General features: G+C 51.8%; 1 protein-coding gene across 1 annotated transcript in view; it reads left to right on the plus strand.

The window, feature by feature from the left end:
• The window catches only part of LOC139245758 (protein capicua homolog), a 206190-nt gene that overhangs the window by 19473 nt on the left and 159749 nt on the right, over positions 1-26968 (plus strand). The window contains exon 2 of the mRNA XM_070871275.1: positions 22552-25287. Coding sequence (XP_070727376.1) covers positions 22578-25287 — 2710 coding nt within the window. The 5' untranslated portion in view covers positions 22552-22577. The remainder of the gene's footprint in view (positions 1-22551; positions 25288-26968) is intronic.

The following is a 26968-nucleotide window of genomic DNA, read 5'->3' on the forward strand; positions in this document are numbered from 1 at the left end:
AACACTGGTACAGTACTGGTGGGTACAGGTCTGTCACTGTATAACACGGGTACAGTACTGGTGGGTACAGGTCTGTCACTGTATAACACTGGGGTACAGTACTGGTGGGTACAGGTCTGTCACTGTATAACGGGGGTACAGTACTGGTAGGTACAGGTCTGTCACTATAACTGGGGTACAGTACTGGTGGGTGCTGATCTGTCACTGTATAACACTGGGGTACAGTACTGGTGGGTACAGGTCTGTCACTGTATAATGTGGTACAGTACTGGTGGGTACAGGTCTGTCACTGTATGATGGGGTACAGTACTGGTGGGTACAGGTCTGTCACTGTATAATACTGGGGTACAGTATTGGTGGGTATAGGTCTGTCACTGTATAACACTGAGGTACAGTACTGGTGGGTACAGGGCTGTCACTGTATAGTACTGGTGGGTACAGGTCTGTCACTGTACAACACTGGGCGACAGTACTGGTGGGTACAGGTCTGTCACTATAGAACACGGGTACAGTACTGGTGGGTACAGGTCTGTCACTGTATAATGTGGTACAGTACTGGTGGGTACAGGTCTGTCACTGTATGATGGGGTACAGTACTGGTGGGTACAGGTCTGTCACTGTATAACACTGGGGTACAGTATTGGTGGGTACAGGTCTGTCACTGTATAACACGGGTACAGTACTGGTGGGTACAGGTCTGTCACTGTATAACACTGGGGTACAGTACTGGTGGGTACAGGTCTGTCACTGTATAACGGGGGTACAGTACTGGTAGGTACAGGTCTGTCACTATAACTGGGGTACAGTACTGGTGGGTGCTGATCTGTCATTGTATAACACTGGGGTACAGTACTGGTGGGTACAGGTCTGTCACTGTATAACACTGGGGTACAGTACTGGTGGGTACAGGTCTGTCACTGTATAACACTGGGGTACAGTACTGGTGGGTACAGGTCTGTCACTGTATAACACTGGGGTACAGTACTGGTGGGGACAGGTCTGTCACTGTATAACACTGGGGTACAGTACTGGTGGGTACAGGTCTGACACTGTATAATGTGGTACAGTACTGGTGGGTACAGGTCTGTCACTGTATGATGGGGTACAGTACTGGTGGGTACAGGTCTGTCACTGTATAACACTGGGGTACAGTATTGGGTACAGGTCTGTCACTGTATAACACGGGTACAGTACTGGTGGGTACAGGGCTGTCACTGTATAATGGGGTACAGTACTGGTGGGTACAGGTCTGTCACTGTATAATGGGGTACAGTACTGGTGGGTACAGGTCTGTCACTGTATAACACTGGGGTACAGTACTGGTGGGTACAGGTCTATCACTGTATAACACTGGGCTACAGTACTGGTGGGTACAGGTCTGTCACTATAGAACACGGGTACAGTACTGGTGGGTACAGGTCTGTCACTGTATAATACTGGGGTACAGTACTGGTGGGTGCAGGTCTGTCACTGTATAACACTGGGGTACAGTACTGGTGGGTAAAGGTCTGTCACTATAACTGGGGTACAGTACTGGTGGGTACAGGTCTGTCACTATAGAACACGGGTACAGTACTGGTGGGTACAGGTCTGTCACTGTATAACTGGGGTACAGTACTGGTGGGTACAGGTCTGTCACTGTATAACACTAGGGTATAGTACTGGTGGGAACAGGTCTGTCACTGTACAGCACTGCGGTACAGTACTGGTGGGTGCAGGTCTGTCACTGTATAACACTGGGGTACAGTACTGGTGGGTGCTGATCTGTCACTGTATAACACTGGGGTACAGTACTGGTGGGTACAGGTCTGTCACTGTATAACACTGGGGTACAGTACTGGTGGGTACAGGTCTGTCACTGTAAAACACTGGTACAGTACTGGTGGGTACAGGTCTGTCACTAAAACACTGGGGTACAGTACTGGTGGGTACAGGTCTGTCACTATAGAACACGGGTACAGTACTGGTGGGTACAGGTGTGTCACTGTATAACACTGCGGTACAGTACTGGTGGGTACAGGTCTGTCACTGTATAACACTGGGGTATAGTACTGGTGGGTACAGGTCTGTCACTAACACTGGGGTACAGTACTGGTGGGTACAGGTCTGTCACTGTATAATGGGGAACAGTACTGGTGGGTACAGGTCTGTCACTATAACACTGGGGTACAGTACTGGTAGGTACAGGTCTGTCACTGTATAACACTGGGGTATAGTACTGATGGGTACAGGTCTGTCACTGTATAACACTGGGGTACAGTACTAGTGGGTACAGGTCTGTCAATGTATTGCACGAGTACAGTACTGGTGGGTACAGGTCTGTCACTGTATAACACTGTGGTACAGGTCTGTCACTGTATAACACTGGGGTACAGTACTGGTGGGTACAGGTCTGTCACTGTATAACACTGGGGTACAGTACTGGTGGGTACAGGTCTGTCACTGTATAACACTGGGGTACAGTACTGGTGGGTGCAGGTCTGTCACTGTATACTACTGGGGTACAGTACTGGTGGGTACAGAACTGTCACTGTATACTACTGGGGTACAGTACTGGTGGGTACAGGTCTGTCACTGTATAACACTTGGGTACAGTACTGGTGGGTACAGGTCTGTCACTGTATAACACTGGGGTACAGTACTGGTGGGTACAGGTCTGTCACTATAACACTGGGGTACAGTACTGGTGGGTACAGGTCTGTCACTGTAAAGCACTGGGGTACAGTACTGGTGGGTTCAGGTCTGTCATGGTATAATACACGGGTACAATACTGGTGGGTACAAGTCTGTCACTGTATAAAATGGGTTCAGTACTGGTGGATTCAGGTCTGTCACTAACACTGGGGTCCAGTACTGGTGGGTACAGGTCTGTCACAGTACAACACTGGGGTACAGTACTCGTGGGTACAGGTCCGTCACTGTTTAACACTGGGGTACAGTACTGGAGGGTGCAGGTCTGTCACTGTATAACACTGAGGTACAATACTGGTGGGTACAGGCATGTCACTGTATAACACACGGGTACAGTACTGGTGGGTACAGATCTGTCACTGTATAACACTGGGCTACAGTACTCCTGGGTACAGGCCTGTCACTGTATAACCCTGGGGTACAATACTGGTGGGTAGAGGTCTGTCACTGTATAACACTGGGGTACAGTACCGGTGGGTACAGTCTGTCACTGCATGACACTAGGGTACAGTACTGGTGGGTACAGGTCTGTCACTGTATAACACTGGGGTACAGTACTGCTGGGTATAGGTTGTTACTGTATAACATTTGGCTACAGTACTGGTGTGTACAGGTCTGTCTCTATAAAACACTGCCGTACGGTACTGATGGGTACTGGTCTGTGACTGTATAGCACTGAGGTGCAGTACTGATGCGTACACGTCTCTCACTGTATAACTCTGGGGTACAGTAGTGGTGGGTATAGTACTGGTGGGTACATGTCTGTCGCTGTATAATACTAGGGTACAGTACTGGTGATTACTGGTCTGTCACTGTATAACATGGGAGTACAGTACTGGTGGATACAGGTCTGTCACTGTATAACACTTGTGTACCATACTGGTGGGTACACATCTGTCACTGTATAACACTGGGGTACAGTACTGGTGTGTACAGATCTGTCACTGTATAACACTGGGGTACAGTACTGGTGGGTACAGGTCTGTCACTGTATAACACTGGGGTACAGTACTGGTGGGTACAGGTCTGTCACTGTATAACACTGGGGTACAGTACTGGTGGGTACAGGTCTGTCACTGTATAACACTGGGGTACAGTACTGGTGGGGACAGGTCTGTCACTGTATAACACTGGGGTACAGTACTGGTGGGTACAGGTCTGTCACTGTATAATGTGGTACAGTACTGGTGGGTACAGGTCTGTCACTGTATGATGGGGTACAGTACTGGTGGGTACAGGTCTGTCACTGTATAACACTGGGGTACAGTATTGGGTACAGGTCTGTCACTGTATAACACGGGTACAGTACTGGTGGGTACAGGGCTGTCACTGTATAATGGGGTACAGTACTGGTGGGTACAGGTCTGTCACTGTATAATGGGGTACAGTACTGGTGGGTACAGGTCTGTCACTGTATAACACTGGGGTACAGTACTGGTGGGTACAGGTCTATCACTGTATAACACTGGGCTACAGTACTGGTGGGTACAGGTCTGTCACTATAGAACACGGGTACAGTACTGGTGGGTACAGGTCTGTCACTGTATAATACTGGGGTACAGTACTGGTGGGTGCAGGTCTGTCACTGTATAACACTGGGGTACAGTACTGGTGGGTAAAGGTCTGTCACTATAACTGGGGTACAGTACTGGTGGGTACAGGTCTGTCACTATAGAACACGGGTACAGTACTGGTGGGTACAGGTCTGTCACTGTATAACTGGGGTACAGTACTGGTGGGTACAGGTCTGTCACTGTATAACACTAGGGTATAGTACTGGTGGGAACAGGTCTGTCACTGTACAGCACTGCGGTACAGTACTGGTGGGTGCAGGTCTGTCACTGTATAACACTGGGGTACAGTACTGGTGGGTGCTGATCTGTCACTGTATAACACTGGGGTACAGTACTGGTGGGTACAGGTCTGTCACTGTATAACACTGGGGTACAGTACTGGTGGGTACAGGTCTGTCACTATAGAACACGGGTACAGTACTGGTGGGTACAGGTGTGTCACTGTATAACACTGCGGTACAGTACTGGTGGGTACAGGTCTGTCACTGTATAACACTGGGGTATAGTACTGGTGGGTACAGGTCTGTCACTAACACTGGGGTACAGTACTGGTGGGTACAGGTCTGTCACTGTATAATGGGGAACAGTACTGGTGGGTACAGGTCTGTCACTATAACACTGGGGTACAGTACTGGTAGGTACAGGTCTGTCACTGTATAACACTGGGGTATAGTACTGATGGGTACAGGTCTGTCACTGTATAACACTGGGGTATAGTACTGGTGGGTACAGGTCTGTCACTAACACTGGGGTACAGTACTGGTGGGTACAGGTCTGTCACTGTATAATGGGGAACAGTACTGGTGGGTACAGGTCTGTCACTATAACACTGGGGTACAGTACTGGTAGGTACAGGTCTGTCACTGTATAACACTGGGGTATAGTACTGATGGGTACAGGTCTGTCACTGTATAACACTGGGGTACAGTACTAGTGGGTACAGGTCTGTCAATGTATTGCACGAGTACAGTACTGGTGGGTACAGGTCTGTCACTGTATAACACTGTGGTACAGGTCTGTCACTGTATAACACTGGGGTACAGTACTGGTGGGTACAGGTCTGTCACTGTATAACACTGGGGTACAGTACTGGTGGGTACAGGTCTGTCACTGTATAACACTGGGGTACAGTACTGGTGGGTGCAGGTCTGTCACTGTATACTACTGGGGTACAGTACTGGTGGGTACAGAACTGTCACTGTATACTACTGGGGTACAGTACTGGTGGGTACAGGTCTGTCACTGTATAACACTTGGGTACAGTACTGGTGGGTACAGGTCTGTCACTGTATAACACTGGGGTACAGTACTGGTGGGTACAGGTCTGTCACTATAACACTGGGGTACAGTACTGGTGGGTACAGGTCTGTCACTGTAAAGCACTGGGGTACAGTACTGGTGGGTTCAGGTCTGTCATGGTATAATACACGGGTACAATACTGGTGGGTACAAGTCTGTCACTATATAAAATGGGTTCAGTACTGGTGGATTCAGGTCTGTCACTAACACTGGGGTCCAGTACTGGTGGGTACAGGTCTGTCACAGTACAACACTGGGGTACAGTACTCGTGGGTACAGGTCCGTCACTGTTTAACACTGGGGTACAGTACTGGAGGGTGCAGGTCTGTCACTGTATAACACTGAGGTACAATACTGGTGGGTACAGGCATGTCACTGTATAACACACGGGTACAGTACTGGTGGGTACAGATCTGTCACTGTATAACACTGGGCTACAGTACTCCTGGGTACAGGCCTGTCACTGTATAACCCTGGGGTACAATACTGGTGGGTAGAGGTCTGTCACTGTATAACACTGGGGTACAGTACCGGTGGGTACAGTCTGTCACTGCATGACACTAGGGTACAGTACTGGTGGGTACAGGTCTGTCACTGTATAACACTGGGGTACAGTACTGCTGGGTATAGGTTGTTACTGTATAACATTTGGCTACAGTACTGGTGTGTACAGGTCTGTCTCTATAAAACACTGCCGTACGGTACTGATGGGTACTGGTCTGTGACTGTATAGCACTGAGGTGCAGTACTGATGCGTACACGTCTCTCACTGTATAACTCTGGGGTACAGTAGTGGTGGGTATAGTACTGGTGGGTACATGTCTGTCGCTGTATAATACTAGGGTACAGTACTGGTGATTACTGGTCTGTCACTGTATAACATGGGAGTACAGTACTGGTGGATACAGGTCTGTCACTGTATAACACTTGTGTACCATACTGGTGGGTACACATCTGTCACTGTATAACACTGGGGTACAGTACTGGTGTGTACAGATCTGTCACTGTATAACACTGGGGTACAGTACTGGTGGGTACAGGTCTGTCACTGTATAACACTGGGGTATAGTACTGGTGGGTACAGGTCTGTCACTAAATAACATTGGTGTATATTACTGATGGGTACAGGTCTATCACTGTAAAACACTGAGGTACAGTACTGGTGGGTACAGGTCTGTCATTGTATAACACTGCGGTACAGTACTGGTGCGTACAGGTCAGTCACTGCATAAAACTGGGGTGCAGGTCTGTCACTGTATAACACTGGGCTACAGTACTCCTAGGTACAGGTCTGTCACTTTGCAATATTGGGGTACAGTACTGGTGTGTACAGGTCTGTCTCTATGTAACACTGCCGTACAGTACTGATGGGTACTGGTCTGTGACTGTATAACACTGGGAGACAATACTGGTGGGGACAGGTCTGTCACTATAACACTGGGGTACAGTACTGGGTACAGGTCTGTCACTATAGCACTGGGGTACAGTACGGGTGGGTACAGGTCTGTCACTCTATAGCACTGGGATAATGTACTGGTGGGTACAGGTCTGTCACTGTATAACACTGGGGTACAATACTGGTGGGTACAGGCTTATCACTATATAACACGGGTACAGTACTTGTGGATACAGGTGTGTCACTTTTACACTGGGCTACAGTACTCCTGGGTACAGGTCTGTCACTGCAATACTGGGGTACTGTACAAGTAGGTGCAGGTCTGTCACTGTATAACACTGGGGTGCCGTACTGGTGGGTACAGGTCTGTCACTAACACTGGGGTACAGTACTGGTGGGTACAGGTCTGTCATTGTATAACACTGGGGTACAGTACTGGTGGGTACAGGTCTGTCACTGTACAAGACGGGTACAATACTGGTGGGTACAGGCCTGTCACTATATAACATGGGTACAGTACTTGTGGGTACAGGTCTGTCACTGTATACCACTGGTGTACAGTACTGGTGGGTACAGGTCTGTCACTTTATAACACTGCCGTACAGTACTGATGGGTACAGGTCTGTGACTGTATAACACTGGGAGACAATACTGGTGGGGACAGGTCTGTCACTGTATAACATTGGGGTACAGGTCTGTCACTGTATGATACTGGGATACAATACTGGTGGGGACAGATCTGTCACTGTATAACACTGGGGTACAGTCCTGGTGGGTACAGGTCTAGAAACATAGCAAATAGTTGCAGGAGTAGGCCATTTGGCCCTTCGAGCCTGCACCGCCATTCAAAATGATCATGGCTGATCATTCCCTCAGTACCCCTTTCCTGCTTTCTCTCCATACTCCTTGATCCCTTTAGCCGTAAGGTCCATATCTAACTCCCTCTTGAATATATCCAATGAACTGGCATCAACAACACTCTGCGGCAGGGATTTCCACAGGTTAACAACTCTCTGGGTGAAGATGTTTCTCCTCATCTCAGTCCTAAATGGCCTACCCCTTATCGTAAGACTATGTCCCCTGGTTCTGGACTTGCCCAACATCGGGAACATTCTTCCCACATCTAACCTGTCCCGTCCCATCAGAATCTTAGACGTTTCTATGAGATCCCATCTCATCCTTCTAAACTCCAGTGAATACAGGCCCAGTTGATCCAGTCGCTCCTGATATGACATTCCAACCATCCCGGGAATCAGTCTGGTGAACCTTCGCTGCATCCCTCAGTAGCAAGAACATCCTTCCTCAGATTGAGAGACCAAAACTGAATACACTATTCCAGGTGAGACCTCACCAAGGCCCTGTACAACTGCAGTAAGACCTCCCTGCTCCTATACTCAAATCCCCTAGCTATGAAGACCAACATACCATTTGCCGCCTTCACCGCCTGCTGTACCTGCATGCCAACTTTCAGTGACTGATGAACCATGACACCCAGGTCTCGTTGTACCTCCTCTTTCCCTAATCTGCCGCCATTCAAATAATATTCTGCCTTTGTGTTTTTGCCCCCAAAATGGATAACCTCACATTTATCCACATTATACTGCATCTGCCATGCATTTGACCACTAACCTAACCTGTCCAAGTCATCCTGCAGCCTCTTAGTGTCCTCCTCACAGCTCACACCGCCACCCAGTTTGGTGTCATCCACAAACTTGGAGATATTACACTCAATTCCTTCATCTAAATCGTTAATGTATATTGGAAAGAGCTGGGGTCCCAGCACTGAGCCCTGAGGCACTCCACTAGTCACTGCCTGCCATTCTGAAAAGGATCCGTTTATTCCGACTTTCTGCTTCCTGTCTGCCAACCAGTTCTCTATCCACGTCAGTACATTACCCCCAATACCATGTGCTTTGATTTTGCACACCAGTCTCTTGTGCGGGACCTTGTCAAAAGCCTTTTGAAAGTCCAAACACACCACATCCACTGGTTCTCCCTTGTCCACTCTACTAGTTACATCCTCAAAAAATTCCACAAGATTCGTCAAGCATGATTTCCCTTTCATAAATCCATGCTGACTTGGACCGATCCTGTCCCTGCTTTCCAATTGTGCTGCTATTTCATCCTTAATGATTGATTACAACATTTTCCCCACTACGGGTGTCAGGCTAACCGGTCTATAATTACCCGATTTCTCTCCCCCTCCTATTTTAAAAAGTGGTATGACATTAGCTACCCTCCAGTCCCATAGGAACTGATCCAGAGTCGATAGACTGTTGAAAAATGATCACCAATGCATCCACTATTTCTGGGGCCACTTCCTTAAGTACTCTGGGATGCAGACTATCAGGTCCCGGGGATTTATCGGCCTTCAATCCCATCAATTTCCCGAACACAATTTCCTGACTAATAAGGATTTCCTTCAGTTCCTCCTTCTCACTAGACCCACTGTCCCCTAGTACATCCGGAAGGTTATTTGTGTCTTCCTTCGTGAAGACAGAACCAAAATATTTGTTCAATTGGTCTGCCATTTCTTTGTTCCCCATTATAAATTCACCTGAATCTGACTGCAAGGGACCTACCTTTGTCTTCACTAATCTTTTTCTCTTCACATATCTATAGAAGCTTTTGCAGTCAGTTTTTATGTTCCCTGCAAGCTTCCTCTCGTACTCTATTTTCCCCCTCTTAATTAAACCCTTTGTCCTCCTCTGTTGAATTCTAAATTTCTCCCAGTCCTCAGGTTTGCTGCTTTTTCTAGCCAATTTATATGCCTCGTCCTTGGATTTAACACTATCCTTAATTTTCCTTGATAGCCACGGTTGAGCCACCTTCCCCGTTTAATTTTTACTCCAGACAGGGATGTACAATTGCTGAAGTTCATCCATGTGATCTTTAAATGTTTGCCATTGCTTATCCACCGTCAACCCTTTAAGTATCCTTTGCCAGTCTAGTCTAACCAATTCATGCCTCATACCGTCGAAGTTACCTTTCCTTAAGTTTAGGACCCTAGTTTCGGAATTAACTGTGTCACTCTCCATCTTAATAAAGAATTCTACCATATCATGGTCACTCTTCCCCAATGGGCCTCGCACAACAAGATTTCTAATTAGTCCTTTCTTATTACATATCACCCAGTCTAGGATAGCCAGCCCTCCAGTTAGCTCCTCGACATATTGGTCGAGAAAACCATCTCTAATACACTCCAGGAAATCCTCCTCCACCACATTGCTACCAGTTTGGTTAGCCCAATCAATATGTAGATTAAAGTCGCCCATGATAACTGCTGTACCTTTATTGCACACATTCCTTATTTCTTGTTTGATGCTGTCCCCAACCTCACTACTACTGTTTGGTGGTCTGTACACAACTCCCACTAGCGTTTTCTGTCCTTTGGAATTCCGTAGCTCCACCCATACCGATTCCACATCATCCAGGCTAATGTCCTTCCTTACTATTGCATTAATTTCCTCTTTAACCAGCAACGCTACCCCGCCTCCTTTTCCTCTCTGTCTCTGCTTCCGAGATGTTGAGTTCCCAGCCTTGGTCACCCTGGAGCCATGTCTCCGTGATGCCAATGACATCATACCCATTAACTGCTGTCTGCGCAGTTAATTCGTCCACCTTATCCCGAATACTCCTCGCATTGAGGTACAGAGCCTTCAGGCTTGTCTTTCTAAAACACTTTGCCCCTTTAGAATTTTGCTGTAATGTGGCCCTTTTTGTTTTTTGCCTTAAGTTTTTCTCCCCTCCACTTTTACTATTCTTCTTTCTATTTACTGTTTAACACTGGGGTACAGTACTGGTGTGTGCAGGTCTGTCGATATAACATGGGTACAGTACTGGTGGGTACAGGTCTGTCACTGTAACACTGGAGCACAGTACTGGTGGGTACAGGTCTGTCACTGTATAACACTGGGGTACAGTACTGGTGGGTACAGGTCTGTCACTGTATAACACTGGGGTACAGTACTGGTGGGTACAGGTCTGTCACTAACACCGGGGTACAGTACTGGTGGGTACAGGTCTGTCACTGTATAACACTGGGGTACAGTACTGGTGGGTACAGGTCTGTCACTGTATAACACTGCGGTACAGTCCTGGTGGGTACAGGTCTGTCACTGTATAACACTGGGGTACAGTACTGGTGGGTACAGGTCTGTCACTGTACAACACTGGGGTACAGTAGTGGTGGGTATAGTACTGGTGGGTACACGTCTGTCGCTGTATAATACGAGGGGACAGTACTGGTGGATACAGGTCTGTCACTGTATAACACTGGGGTACAGTACAAGTGGATATAGGTCTGTCGCTGTAACACTGGGGTACCGTACTAGTGGGTACAGGTCTGTCACTATTACTGGGGTACAGTACTAGTGGGTGCAGGTCTGTCACTGTATAACATTGGTGTATATTACTCGTGGGTACAGGTCTGTCACTGTATAATACTGAGGTACAGTAATGGTGGGTACTAATCTGTTACTGAATAAAACTGGGGTACAGTGATGGTGGGTACAGTACTTGTGGGGACAGGTCTGTCACTGTATAACACTGGTGTACATCACTGGTGTGTACAGTTCTATCAATGTATAACACTGGGCTACAGTACTGGTGGGTACTGGTCTGTCACTGTATAACACTGGGGTACAGTACTGGTGGGTACTGGTCTGTCACTGTATAACACTGGGGTACAGTACTGGTGGGTACAGGTCTGTCACTGTATAACACTGGGGTACAGTACTGGTGGGTACAGGTCTGTCACTGTATAACACTGGGGTACAGTACTGGTGGGTACAGGTCTGTCACTGTATAACACTGGGGTACAGTACTGGTGGGTACAGGTCTGTCACTGTATAACACTGGGGTACAGTACTGGTGGGTACAGGTCTGTCACTGTATAACACTGGGGTACAGTACTGGTGGGTACAGGTCTGTCACTGTATAACACTGGTGTACAGTACTGGTGGGTACAGGTCTGTCACTGTATAACACTGGGGTACAGTACTGGTGTGTACAGGTCTGCCACTGTTTCACATGGGTACAGTACTGCTGGGTACAGGTCTGCCACTGTATAATGGGGTACAGGTCTGTCACTGTATAACGCTGGGGTACAGGACTGGTGGGTACAGGTCTGTCACTGTATAACACTGGGGTACAGTACAGGTGGGTACAGGTCTGTCACTCTTTCACACTGGTACAGTCCTGGTGGGTGCAGGTCTGTCACTGTATAACACTGGGGTACAGTCCTGGTGGGTACAGGGCTGTCACTGTATAACACTGCGGTACAGTCCTGGTGGGTACAGGTCTGTTACTGAATAAAACTGAGGTACAGTGCTGGTGGGTACAGTACTTGTGGGGACAGGTCTGTCACTGTATAACACTGAAGTACACTACTGCTGGGTACAGGTCTGTCTCTGTATAATAGTGGGGTACAGTGCTTGTGGGTACAGGTCTGTCACTGCATAACACTGGGGGACAGTACTGGTGGGTACAGGTCTGTCACTGTATAACACTGGGGTACAGTACTGGTGGGTGCAGGTCTGTCACGAACACTGGGGTACAGTACTGGTGGGTACAGGTCTGTTACTGTATCACACTGGGGTACAGTACTGGTGGGTACAGATCTGTTACTAACACTGGCGTGCAGTACAGGTGAGTACCGTTCTGTCACTGTGTAACAATGGGATACAGTGCTGGTCGGAACAGTACTGGTGGGCACATGTCTGTCACTGTATAACACTGGGGTACAAACAGCTGGGTACAGGTCTGTAATTGTATAATATTGGGGTACAGGTCTGTCACTGTATAAATTGCGGGACAGTACTGGTGGGTACAGGTCAGTCACTGCATAACACTGGGGTACAGTTCTGGTGGGTACAGGTCTGTCACTGTATAACACTGGGGTACAGGTCTGTCAGTGTATAACACTGGGCTACATTACTGGTGTGTACATGTCTGTCACTGTATAACATTGCTGTACAGTACAGGTGAGTACCGTTCTGTCACTGGGTAACAATGGGATACAGTGCTGGTCGGAACAGTACTGATGGGTACAGTCCTGCCACTGTATAACATGGGTACAGTACTGCTGTGTTCAAGTCTGTCACTCTATAACACTCGGGTAGAGGTCTGTCACTGTATAACACTGGAGTACAGTACTGGTGGGTACAGATCTGTCACTGTATATCACTGAAGCACAGTACTGGTGGATACAGATCTGTCACTGTAACTGGGGGACAGTACTAGTGGGTATAGGTCTGTCGCTGTAACACTGGGGTACATTACTAGTGGGTACAGATCTGTCACTGTATTACTGGGGTACAGTACTGGTGGGTACAGATCTGTCACTGTATTACTGGGGTACAGTACTGGTGGGTACAGATCTGTCACTGTATAACTGGGGAACAGTACTAGTGGGTATAGGTCTGTCGCTGTAACACTGGGGTACAGTACTAGTGGGTACAGATCTGTCACTATTACTGGGGTACAGTACTGGTGGGTACAGATCTGTCACTATTACTGGGGTACAGTACTGGTGGGTACAGATCTGTCATTATTACTGGGGTACAGTACTAGTGGGTGCAGGTCTGTCACTGTATAACATTGGTGTATATTACTGGTGGGTACAGGTCTGTCACTGTATAACACTGGGGTACAGTACTGGTGGGTACAGCTCCGTCACTGCATAACACTGGGGTACAGCACTGGTGGGTACAGGTCTGTTACTGTATCACACTGGGGTACAGTACTGGTGGGTACAGATCTGCCACTGTATAACACTGGGGGCCAGTACTGGTGTGTACAGGTCTGTCACTGTATAACACTGGGGTACACTCCTGGTGGGTACAGGTCTGTCACTAACACCGGCGTGCAGTACAGGTGAGTACCGTTCTGTCACTGTGTAACAATGGGATACAGTGCTGGTCGGAACAGTACTGGTGGGCACATGTCGGTCACTGTATAACACTGGGGTACAGTACTGGTGGGTACAGGTCTGTCACTATAACACTGGGGTACAGTACTGGTGGGTACAGGTCGATCACTGTATAAATTGCGGTACAGTACTGGTGGGTACAGGTCTGTCACTATAACACTGGGGTACAAACTGCTGGGTACAGGTCTGTCAGTGTATAACACTGGGGTACTGTACTGCTGTGTACACGTGTCACTGTACAACACTGGGCTACAGTACTGGTGTGTACAGGTCTGTCACTGTATAACACTGGGGTACAGTGCTGGTGGGTACACGTGTCACTGTACAACACTGGGCTACAGTACTGGTGTGTACAGGTCTGTCACTGTATAACACTGGGGTACAGTGCTGGTGGGTACAGGTCTGTCACTGTATAACACTGGGGTGCAGTGCTGGTGGGTACAGTACTGGTGGGTATAGGTCTGTCACTAAATAACATTGGTGTATATTACTGGTGGGTACAGGTCTGTCGCTGTACAACACTGGGGTACAGTAATGGTGGGTACATTTCTGTTACTGAATAAAACTGTGGTAGTGCTGGTGGGTACAGTACTTGTGTGGACAGGTCTGTCACTGTATAACACTGGGGTACAGTACTGGTGGGTACAGGTCTGTCACTGTATAACACTGCGGTACAGTCCTGGTGGGTACAGGTCTGTCACTGTATAACACTGGGGTACAGTACTGGTGGGTACAGGTCTGTCACTGTACAACACTGGGGTACAGTAGTGGTGGGTATAGTACTGGTGGGTACACGTCTGTCGCTGTATAATACGAGGGGACAGTACTGGTGGATACAGGTCTGTCACTGTATAACACTGGGGTACAGTACAAGTGGATATAGGTCTGTCGCTGTAACACTGGGGTACCGTACTAGTGGGTACAGGTCTGTCACTATTACTGGGGTACAGTACTAGTGGGTGCAGGTCTGTCACTGTATAACATTGGTGTATATTACTCGTGGGTACAGGTCTGTCACTGTATAATACTGAGGTACAGTAATGGTGGGTACTAATCTGTTACTGAATAAAACTGGGGTACAGTGATGGTGGGTACAGTACTTGTGGGGACAGGTCTGTCACTGTATAACACTGGTGTACATCACTGGTGTGTACAGTTCTATCAATGTATAACACTGGGCTACAGTACTGGTGGGTACTGGTCTGTCACTGTATAACACTGGGGTACAGTACTGGTGGGTACTGGTCTGTCACTGTATAACACTGGGGTACAGTACTGGTGGGTACAGGTCTGTCACTGTATAACACTGGGGTACAGTACTGGTGGGTACAGGTCTGTCACTGTATAACACTGGGGTACAGTACTGGTGGGTACAGGTCTGTCACTGTATAACACTGGGGTACAGTACTGGTGGGTACAGGTCTGTCACTGTATAACACTGGGGTACAGTACTGGTGGGTACAGGTCTGTCACTGTATAACACTGGGGTACAGTACTGGTGGGTACAGGTCTGTCACTGTATAACACTGGTGTACAGTACTGGTGGGTACAGGTCTGTCACTGTATAACACTGGGGTACAGTACTGGTGTGTACAGGTCTGCCACTGTTTCACATGGGTACAGTACTGCTGGGTACAGGTCTGCCACTGTATAATGGGGTACAGGTCTGTCACTGTATAACGCTGGGGTACAGGACTGGTGGGTACAGGTCTGTCACTGTATAACACTGGGGTACAGTACAGGTGGGTACAGGTCTGTCACTCTTTCACACTGGTACAGTCCTGGTGGGTGCAGGTCTGTCACTGTATAACACTGGGGTACAGTCCTGGTGGGTACAGGGCTGTCACTGTATAACACTGCGGTACAGTCCTGGTGGGTACAGGTCTGTTACTGAATAAAACTGAGGTACAGTGCTGGTGGGTACAGTACTTGTGGGGACAGGTCTGTCACTGTATAACACTGAAGTACACTACTGCTGGGTACAGGTCTGTCTCTGTATAATAGTGGGGTACAGTGCTTGTGGGTACAGGTCTGTCACTGCATAACACTGGGGGACAGTACTGGTGGGTACAGGTCTGTCACTGTATAACACTGGGGTACAGTACTGGTGGGTGCAGGTCTGTCACGAACACTGGGGTACAGTACTGGTGGGTACAGGTCTGTTACTGTATCACACTGGGGTACAGTACTGGTGGGTACAGATCTGTTACTAACACTGGCGTGCAGTACAGGTGAGTACCGTTCTGTCACTGTGTAACAATGGGATACAGTGCTGGTCGGAACAGTACTGGTGGGCACATGTCTGTCACTGTATAACACTGGGGTACAAACAGCTGGGTACAGGTCTGTAATTGTATAATATTGGGGTACAGGTCTGTCACTGTATAAATTGCGGGACAGTACTGGTGGGTACAGGTCAGTCACTGCATAACACTGGGGTACAGTTCTGGTGGGTACAGGTCTGTCACTGTATAACACTGGGGTACAGGTCTGTCAGTGTATAACACTGGGCTACATTACTGGTGTGTACATGTCTGTCACTGTATAACATTGCTGTACAGTACAGGTGAGTACCGTTCTGTCACTGGGTAACAATGGGATACAGTGCTGGTCGGAACAGTACTGATGGGTACAGTCCTGCCACTGTATAACATGGGTACAGTACTGCTGTGTTCAAGTCTGTCACTCTATAACACTCGGGTAGAGGTCTGTCACTGTATAACACTGGAGTACAGTACTGGTGGGTACAGATCTGTCACTGTATATCACTGAAGCACAGTACTGGTGGATACAGATCTGTCACTGTAACTGGGGGACAGTACTAGTGGGTATAGGTCTGTCGCTGTAACACTGGGGTACATTACTAGTGGGTACAGATCTGTCACTGTATTACTGGGGTACAGTACTGGTGGGTACAGATCTGTCACTGTATTACTGGGGTACAGTACTGGTGGGTACAGATCTGTCACTGTATAACTGGGGAACAGTACTAGTGGGTATAGGTCTGTCGCTGTAACACTGGGGTACAGTACTAGTGGGTACAGATCTGTCACTATTACTGGGGTACAGTACTGGTGGGTACAGATCTGTCACTATTACTGGGGTACAGTACTGGTGGGTACAGATCTGTCATTATTACTGGGGTACAGTACTAGTGGGTGCAGGTCTGTCACTGTATAACATTGGTGTATATTACTGGTGGGTACAGGTCTGTCACTGTATAACACTGGGGTACAGTACTGGTGGGTACAGCTCCGTCACTGCATAACACTGGGGTACAGCACTGGTGGGTACAGGTCTGTTACTGTATCACACTGGGGTACAGTACTGGTGGGTACAGATCTGCCACTGTATAACACTGGGGGCCAGTACTGGTGTGTACAGGTCTGTCACTGTATAACACTGGGGTACACTCCTGGTGGGTACAGGTCTGTCACTAACACCGGCGTGCAGTACAGGTGAGTACCGTTCTGTCACTGTGTAACAATGGGATACAGTGCTGGTCGGAACAGTACTGGTGGGCACATGTCGGTCACTGTATAACACTGGGGTACAGTACTGGTGGGTACAGGTCTGTCACTATAACACTGGGGTACAGTACTGGTGGGTACAGGTCGATCACTGTATAAATTGCGGTACAGTACTGGTGGGTACAGGTCTGTCACTATAACACTGGGGTACAAACTGCTGGGTACAGGTCTGTCAGTGTATAACACTGGGGTACTGTACTGCTGTGTACACGTGTCACTGTACAACACTGGGCTACAGTACTGGTGTGTACAGGTCTGTCACTGTATAACACTGGGGTACAGTGCTGGTGGGTACACGTGTCACTGTACAACACTGGGCTACAGTACTGGTGTGTACAGGTCTGTCACTGTATAACACTGGGGTACAGTGCTGGTGGGTACAGGTCTGTCACTGTATAACACTGGGGTGCAGTGCTGGTGGGTACAGTACTGGTGGGTATAGGTCTGTCACTAAATAACATTGGTGTATATTACTGGTGGGTACAGGTCTGTCGCTGTACAACACTGGGGTACAGTAATGGTGGGTACATTTCTGTTACTGAATAAAACTGTGGTAGTGCTGGTGGGTACAGTACTTGTGTGGACAGGTCTGTCACTGTATAACACTGGGATACATCACTGGTGTGTACAGGTTTGTCACTGTATAACACTGGGATGCAGTACTGGTGGGTACAGGTCTGTCACTACTGTGCGTGCAAGCTGAAGTGTGCGAGTGCAAGCGCGGGTGTTATTTTGTGAGTGCGAATGATGCTGTGCGTGTGAGCGCTATTATCGGAATGAATGTCACTCTGTTTCTGTCTGACCATCTCTGTCTCTCTTTCTTTGTCTCGCTCTGCATCTTTTCTCTATCTCTCCTCTCTCTCTCTATCCTCTCTGTCCCTTTCTGCCAGCGTCTGTCTCTTTGTCTGTTTCTCTCTCTCGTATTCTGTCCCTCTCTTTCTCTCTCGGGCTCTCTGTCTCGGCGTTTCGCTCTCTCTCTCTCTCTCTCTCTCTCTCTCTCTCTCTCTCTCTCTCTGTCTCTCTGTCCCTCTCTCTCTGTTTCTCTCTTCCTCTGTTTTTTTTCTCTCGTGCGGCGCTCCCTCAGTACCGCCCCTCCGACTGCGCCACTCCCTCAGTACCGCCCCTCCGACAGTGCGGCGCTCCCTCAGTACCGCCCCTCCGACAGTGCGGCGCTCCCTCAGTACCGCCCCTCCGACAGTGCAGCGCTCCCTCAGTATCGCCCCTCCAACAGTGCGCCGCTCCCTCAGTCCTGCCCTCCTGTACTGTAGCAGAGGTTCCCTCAGTACTGCCATTGGGCGTGTCGGCCTGTGTTATGGGCTGAAACCTTCAGCAAAAGGCACACTGGCAAGTTAGTACGCAGGCGGCTCAACATACACATGTCCACAGTGCCAGGCATGCATGGGCCTGTAACCTGGTTATTCCAGCAGTGCAGTGCACATCTCCGAATCACAGTCCGTACTGACAAGCAACAGTCACTTCTACAGAGGGTAAGGGTCACCCGGGAGTTACTGGCTGGAATCTAATCGAGGGGTTCAGGGGGTTTATATATATAATAACAGATACCCGGGAGTGAGTTACAGGCTGGAATCTAATCGAGGGGTTCAGCGGGTTTATATATATAATAACAGATACCCGGGAGTGAGTTACAGGTTGGAATCTAATCGAGGGGTTCGGGGGGGAGTTTATATCGGTATCGAGTACAACACGGGGTCAGATCCAGTGTAAAGCTGCCCCCGACCCTACCGATCAGAGAAGTGAAATGATTGCTGTTTTATGATTGTAAAGAGATTAGATAATGTCGACCATGTCAAGCTGTTTCACCTTCTCGACAAGAGTAGAAGTAAGCGAGGGATCGATGGATCTATGGAACACGCTCCTGAGGGAGACAGTGGAAGCAGTCAGTATTGATTGATTCAGATGGAAATTGGATCGATTTCTCTCAGGTAACACTTGGGTTCCAGGATGTGAGTAATCTGACCCGTGACATGTGGGGAGTGTTGCGACCTCGGTAGAGCGGGTGACTTTGGGCCTGTGGTTCCCGGGGCGATCCACCAATGGGGGATTTCCTCACCACATGTCTGGGTCTGGTGTAGACTCGTTGATAGAGATTAATCGCTGTGATTGGTCAATAACTCCATTATCGTTGTATAATGCAACTACCAGGATGTGAGATAGTGAACTAGATGGACCTCGGTCTCTTCTCGGGAGTGGGAAGTCAGCCGTGGCTCAGTGGGTAACACACTCTCGCGTGAGTCACAAATTTGTGGATTCCAGTCCCACTTCAGATACTTGAACACAAAATCCAGGCCGACACTCCAAGTGCAGTACTGAGGGAGCGCCGTACTGAGGGAGCGCCGCACTGTCGGAGGGGCAGTACTGAGGGAGCGCCGCACTGTCGGAGGGGCAGTACTGAGGGAGCGCCGCACTGTCGGAGGGGCAGTACTGAGGGAGCGCCGCACTGTCGGAGGGGCAGTACTGAGGGAGCCCTGCACTGTCGGAGGGGCAGTACTGAGGGAGTGCTGCACTGTCGGAGGGGCAGTACTGAGGGAGCGCCGCACTGTCGGAGGGGCAGTACTGAGGGAGCACCGGACTGTCGGAGGGGCAGTACTGAGGGAACACCGCACTGTTGCACATAAAAGATCCCACGGCCACTATTGGAAGAAGAGCATGGGTGTTCTCCCCTGTGTCCTGGGCCAACATTGCTGGTTGTGGGAGCTTGCTGTGTGCAAACTCGCTACTGCCTTTCCTATGTTGCAACCATGACGACGCTTCAGAAGGTACGCCATTGGCTGTGAAGCGCTTTGGGAACTCCTGAAGTTGTAAAATGGGAGTTCTCCCCTTTGGTTGTACACAGAGTGCCCTGATCAAGAAGGTTTTTGGAGCTGAAGTGGGCTCAGAGGGCACACGATTATTGTCCCAGTGTGGTGCAGGCATGAGGTGAGGGAAGCCTCCAGTGTGGAGAGCTTTGAGAAGCACAGGCCCAATGTCACCTGCTCCTCCCGTGCTCCCTACATTCCCCACACGACATGTCTCAAATTCATAGGCAGTCCCTCGTATCGAGGATGACCCACTTCCACCAAAAAAGGATGAGTTCACAGGTGTTTCAATGAAGGACCTAATATTCCAGATCCCGAACTACATCCTGATGGGTGGAAGATGCCTGTGCGTGGATTTTTTTAACGTGTGGTGACCGTTGCACACCAGCCACCACACGGGTTTGACAGAGCTAGGTCTTTAACCAGTGACAAGGATTAACCAGCGATTGGAGACCAGCTCTGCTGCACGGACCTAGTGCACACACATATCGCAGTGTGGGCTGGCCCGTGCTGCCCCTGGGCCCCAGAATTACCCCAAATCTGTCTTAAATTACTCAGACACTGGATCCCAAGGTGTAATTATTTTTGATAAATGGATCTAATCGCATTTGAATCTGTCTACCAACTGCCTCCTGTCCCATCGATCCTTATTTCTAACTTTCCATTCTAAACACCTTGATGGACACTGTCCTTGTCACACCTGTGGTAGGGCTGGAGCTTATTGTACCTGTGCACCAGAATGATACTGGGTCATAGTGGGTTACATTACAAGGACAGGTTGTAGACTAGGCTTGCATTCCCTCGAGTTTCATCATCATACGCAGTCCCTCGGAATCGAGGAAGACTTGCTTCCACTCTTAGCATGAGTCCTTAGGTGACTGAACGGTCCAATACAAGAACCATAGTCCCTGTCACAGGTGGGACCGACAGTCGCTGAGGGAAGGGGAGGGTGGGACAGGTTTGCCGCACGCTCCTTCCACTGCCTGCGCTTAGTTTCTGCATGCTCTCGGCGACGAGACTCGAGGTGCTCAGCCCCCTCCCGGATGCACTTCCTCCACTTAGGGCGGACTGGTCTTTGGCCAGGGACTCCCAGGTGTCGGTGGGGATGTTGCACTTTATCAGGGAGGCTTTGAGGGTGTCCCTGTAACGTTTCCTCTGCCCACCTTTGGCTCGTTTGCCGTGAAGGAGTTCCGAGTAGAGCGCTTGCTTTGGGAGTCCCGTGTCTGGCATGTGGACATTGTGGCCTGCCCAGCGGAGCTGGTCAAGTGTGGTCAGTGCTTCAATGCTGGGGATGTTGGGTTGAGCAACGACGCTAATGTTATTTGGAAGATTAGGCGGTGACCTAATCAAGGTGTTGAAGATGATTAAAAACATTGATAGTGTAGACCGAGAGAGACTGTTTCCTCTGGTGGGGGGACCCCAGAACAAGGGGCAGAACCTTCAAACTAGAGCCCGGCCGTTCAGGGGTGATGTCAGGAAGCACTTCTTCACACAAAGGGCAGCGGGAATCTGCAACTCTCCCCAAAAGCTGTTCAGGCCGGGGGTCAGTTGCAAATTTCAAAACTGAGATTGAAAGATTTTTATTGGGTAAGGGTATCGAGGGATATGGAGCAAAGGTGGGTAGATGGAGTCAGGGTATTGATCAGCCATGATCAGGCTGAATGGGCCTCCTGTTCCTGTGTAACAGGCTCGAGGGACTGAATGGGCCTCCTCCTGTTCCTGTGTAACAGACTCCAGGGGCTGAATGGGCCTCCTCCTGTTCCTGTGTAACAGACTCCAGGGGCTGAATGGGCCTCCTGTTCCTATTAAAGTGCAAGTGCGCAGAGACGCATAATTTTTAATTGACGGCACGGATAGTAATGTTGGCCATTTAGGACCGAGATGAGGAGAAATTTCACCACTGAGGGTGGGGAGCCTTTGGAAATCTTCCCCCCCCCTGCCCTCGAAGGGCTGTGGACCCTCAGTCATTGAGTACATTCAGGATTGCGATTGAGAGGGAGTGAAGGGTTATGGGGAGCGGGTGGGGAAGTGGAGCCGAGTCCATGATCTGATCGGCCATGATGGTATTAAATGGCGGAGCAGGCTCGAGGGGCCGAATGGCCGACTCCTGCTGCTAATGCGTCTGTTGTGAGTCGTTTCCCCAGCCCATCCTCCAGGCTGTGTGGCGTGGTGCGGTGTGCCCTGTGCTTGGGGAGTGGGCTGGGCTGGACCTTGGGCGTGGGGAGGGGGTGGTGGGCGGGCGTGTGGGTACTTGGTGGGCAGGCCACTCGCCGCTGGAGACTGATTGCTTTGTCCCCTGTGTTTCCTCGTGCAGACGCTGTCCCCGAACTACAATGAGAGATGAAGTCCGCCAGGAAGCCTAGCAGCTCTGGCAGCAGCAGGTCCCCGCCGGCCGGGCGTCTGCGCGGCGTCAAGCGACGGCACGGAGAGGAGGGGGCCGAGGCAACGGGCACGGCCCAGTCACCGCCCGCCACCAGGAGGGCCAGGGCCGAGGGCCGGCCCAAGGGCCAGGAGTCGGAGGCCCGGGAGGTCAGGGGTCAGCCGCGGGACGAGGGCCGGGCCGAGGTGGGCCACAAGGCCGAGGGGACGTCCAGCCGCAAGACTGCCACCTTCAAGGCTCGGGCGCCGCGCAAGAAGCCGGTGGAGGAGCTGTCGGGGCCCGAGGGACGGGACGACTCCAGCAGTAACAGCAGCGAGGCCTCGGGGGGGCCCAGCGTGGCGGCGGTGGAGGAAGAGCCCGGCCCCCCTGTGCCCCCCGTCCCGCCCAGCCCCAGCGCCAGCTCCTCGAGCACCGAGACGGCCAGCGAGCACTCGGCCGACTGCGAGGAGGACGAGAGCGAGAGGCCGCCCCCCCGGGCCGCTGCCCTGCCCCCGCGCCCCCTCAAACTCCAGCGCGTCCTGGCGCGTTGCAACGGGGCCTTCCGCCCCGGCACCCTGCGCCATTGCCGCCGTCACTGCCGCGACCTGGCCGTGCAGTTCGACGGGGACCGGGCCGTCACCTACTTCGAGGGCGGGGGCAGCGACGGCCAGCTCAGCGTGCTCCTGGACCTGCCCCCGCCCGCCTCCGCCGTCGTGCCCGGCACTCGGGTCTGCGCCCGTGCCCCCCTGCAGCAGCCCGCCTACCGCGACGGCCTGGTGGCCGAGATCGGGCCGGAGCCGGCCCCCTACCGGGTCCTCTTCGACCGGGGGGCATGGCGGGACGGCGAGCAGCCGGAGGAGGCCTGGGTGGCGCTGGAGGCCCTGCGCCTGCTGCGGTCGCCCTGGCACCAGGAGGCGCCCCCCGGGCCGGCCCGGCAGGAGGCCAGCCCCCCGCCCCGGCAGCCCCAGGAGCCCAGCGGGCTCCCTCCCCCGGCCGCCCAGCCCCGGGGGCAGCCCGAGGATGCCGAGGTGCTGACCCTGAGCCTGGGCATGCCAGCGGGCGGGGCCGGGCTGCCCCCAGGGACCCCGGGGCTCCCGCCCTCCTCGCCGCCCCCTCCCCCCCCTCAGCAGCAGCAACAGCAAGCCCCCCAGGAGGGGGGCGGAGGGGGAGGCAGCACCAGCAGCAGCGTGTCACTCGACAGCCGGGCCACCCCCGGCTCCGGCTCCCGCTCCCGCACCCCGCTGGGGGCCGCCGGAGCCACGGCAGCGGCCCAGCACAAGTACAAGAAGGGCGACGTGGTCTGCACCCCCAACGGCATCCGCAAGAAGTTCAACGGCAAGCAGTGGCGGCGGCTGTGCTCGCGGGACGGTTGCATGAAGGAGTCCCAGCGCCGCGGCTACTGCTCCCGCCACCTCTCCATGCGCACCAAGGAGCTGGAGGGGGCGTCGGACGGCCGGGCCAGCGGCCTGCGCGAGGGCAGCTCCGAGTTTGACTGGGACGAGACCTCGCGCGACAGCGAGGCCAGCAGCGTGCGCACTGACCCCCACCCCCGCCTGCTGGCGGCCTCCGACCTCTCCAGCTTCAACTCTGACGAGTGCGAGGCGGCCAACATGCTGGTGTCGCTGGGCAGCTCGCGCTCGGGCACGCCCGGCTTCTCGCCCGTCTCCAACCAGTCGCCCTTCTCGCCCGCCCCCTCGCCCTCGCCTTCGCCCCTCTTCGGCTTCCGGCCGGCCAGCTTCAGCCCCATCACCGCCTCGCCCGTCATCCAGCGGGTGTCCGGCTCCGTCGCCGCCGCTGCCTCCTCCCGCCACCGGCACGCGAGCACGCCCAAGGTGGGGGTGCTGACCCCCGAGATGGTGCACCACCACCAGCAGCGGGAGCGGGAGCGCCACTCCTCCGGCATCCAGCCCACCTTCCAGACCAGCCTGACCTTCACCGTGCCCATCAGCCCCGGCAAGACCAAGGGTAAAGCCGACTGGGCCCACGGCGCCATGGTGGTGGTCCCGGCAGCCCCAGCGGCCTCCGACTACCACAAGAGCGACAGCGTGGACTCGGGGGTGGAGTCGGTGCCCCACACCCCCAACCCCTGCCTGCCGGCCGGCTTCCAGGCCGTCTCCCCCCCGGCCGGCCCCTTCCCCCGCTCCCGCCAGCCCTCGCCCCTGCTGCTCAGCCCGCCCGCCGCCATGACCTCCGACCCCATGGCGGCCAGCCCCTCGGTCCGGCGGGTGCCGGCCGCCCAGCGCGACTCGCCGGTCATCGTGCGCAACCCCGACGTGCCGCTGCCCGCCCGCTTCACCGAGCGGCCCCTGGGGGGAGTGGGGGCCGGCGGGGGGGAGGGCGGGGGCTGCCGGGGGGGAGGGGTCAGCCCGCGGGCTGCCAAAGGGGGCGCCAAGGACCACCGCCACCACCACCCTGCCGCCAACAGCAAGGCGCCACTGCAGGCCCCCGTGCCCATCAACGCCAACCGCATCCAGGGCATGGGCCGGGTCGCCTCGCCCGGTCAGCCAGCCGGCGGGCCAGGCACCGCCCCGGGCATGGCCATGGGCCCCTCCCGCCAGGACCCGCCCTTCCAGCCCCTGGCCTTCCACCCTTCGCCCGCCGCCCTGCTGCCCGTCATCGTGCCCTCGCAGCTCGGAGAGTTCAACCACCCAGCGCCCAAGAAGGAGATCATCATGGCCCGGCCAGGAACAGGTAGGGACACTCTGCCTTTACCCGCTGTCTCTCATCCCCGACCCCCATCTTGTCGCACTGTTAATCTTGCGGGGGGTGGGGGGGCGTGACTAGAATCTGTTCGTTAGCGGCAGTGTGACTGTGTACTTGGCGCAAAGACGAGTCGGTCGGACAGAGTGGCCCTGGATCTATGAAGGCGGGGGCATGTCTGACTAATCTAGTCCCATCTTTTGAGGAGGCCACCAACATGGTGGACAAGGCAGTGTGTCTATGGATGTTATTGATACGAACTTCAAGAAGGCGTTCGATCAAGTTCCACACAAAAGACTGTTAGGAAAGCTTTCAGATGGTAACTGCGTGCAGTTTTGGTCTCCGTATTTAAGGAAGGATATACTTGCTTTGGAGGCAGTTCAGAGAAGGTTCACTCGGTTGATTCTGGAGATGAGGGGGTTGACTTATGAGGAAAGGTTGAGTCGGTTGGGCCTCTACTCATTGGAATTCAGAAGAATGAGAGGTGATCTTATCGAAATGTATAAGATTATGAGGGGGTTTGACAAGGTGGATGCAGAGAGGATGTTTCCACTGATGGGGGAGACTAGAACTAGGGGGCATGATCTTAGAATAAGGGGCCGTCCATTTAAAACTGAGAAATTTCTTCTCTGAGGGTTGTAAATCTGTGGAATTCGCTGCCTCAGAGAGCTGTGGAAGCTGGGACATTGAATAAATTTAAGACAGAAATAGACAGTTTCTTAAATGATAAGAGAATAAGGGATTATGGGGAGCGGGCAGGGAAGTGGAGCTGAGTCCATGATCGGATCAGCCATGATCGTATTAAATGGCGGAGCAGGCTCGAGGGGCCATATGGCCTGCTCCTGCTCCTATTTCTTATGTTCTTATGTAACGCTTTGGGTTCCAGGATGTGAGTAATCTGACCCGTGACGTGTGGGGAGTGTTGCGACCTCAGGAGGAGCGGGTGACTTTGGGCCTGTGGTTCCCAGGGCGATCCATCAATGGGGGATTTCCTCACCACATGCCTGGATCTGGTGTGGACTCGTTGATAGAGATTGATCGCTGTGATTGGTCAATAACTCCATTATCGTTGTATAATGCAACTACCAGGATGTGAGATAGTGAACTAGATGGATCTTGGTCTTTCTTCGTCTATCAATAACTGTGTACTCACTGAAGACATCAATGGACTGGTCAGGTGGGAAGAACAGTGGCAAATGGAATTCAATAGAAGTGTGAGGTAATGCATTTGGAGAGGGCTAACAAGGCAAGGGAATACACATTAAATGGTAGGACACTGAGAAGTGTAGAGGAACAGAGGGACCTTGGAGTGCAGGTTCACAGACCTCTGAAGGTAGCAGGCCAGCTAGATAAGGTGGTTAAGAAGACATATGGAATAGATACCTTTATTAGCCGAGGCATAGAATACAAGAGCAGTGAGGTTATGCTTGAACTGTATAAAACACTAGTTAGGCCACAGCTGGAGTACTGCGTGCAGTTCTGGTCACCACATTACAGGAAAGATGTGATTGCACTGGAGAGAGTACAGAGGAGATTTATGAGGATGTTGCCGGGACTGGAGAATTTTAGCTATGAGGAAAGATTGGATAGGCTGGAGCTGTTTTCATTGGAACAGAGGAGGCTGAGGGGAGACCTGATTGAGGTGTATAACATTGAGGGGCCTGGATAGAGT

The sequence above is a fragment of the Pristiophorus japonicus genome, unplaced genomic scaffold, assembly GCF_044704955.1.
Source record: "Pristiophorus japonicus isolate sPriJap1 unplaced genomic scaffold, sPriJap1.hap1 HAP1_SCAFFOLD_234, whole genome shotgun sequence".
Classification (NCBI taxonomy): domain Eukaryota; kingdom Metazoa; phylum Chordata; class Chondrichthyes; family Pristiophoridae; genus Pristiophorus; species Pristiophorus japonicus.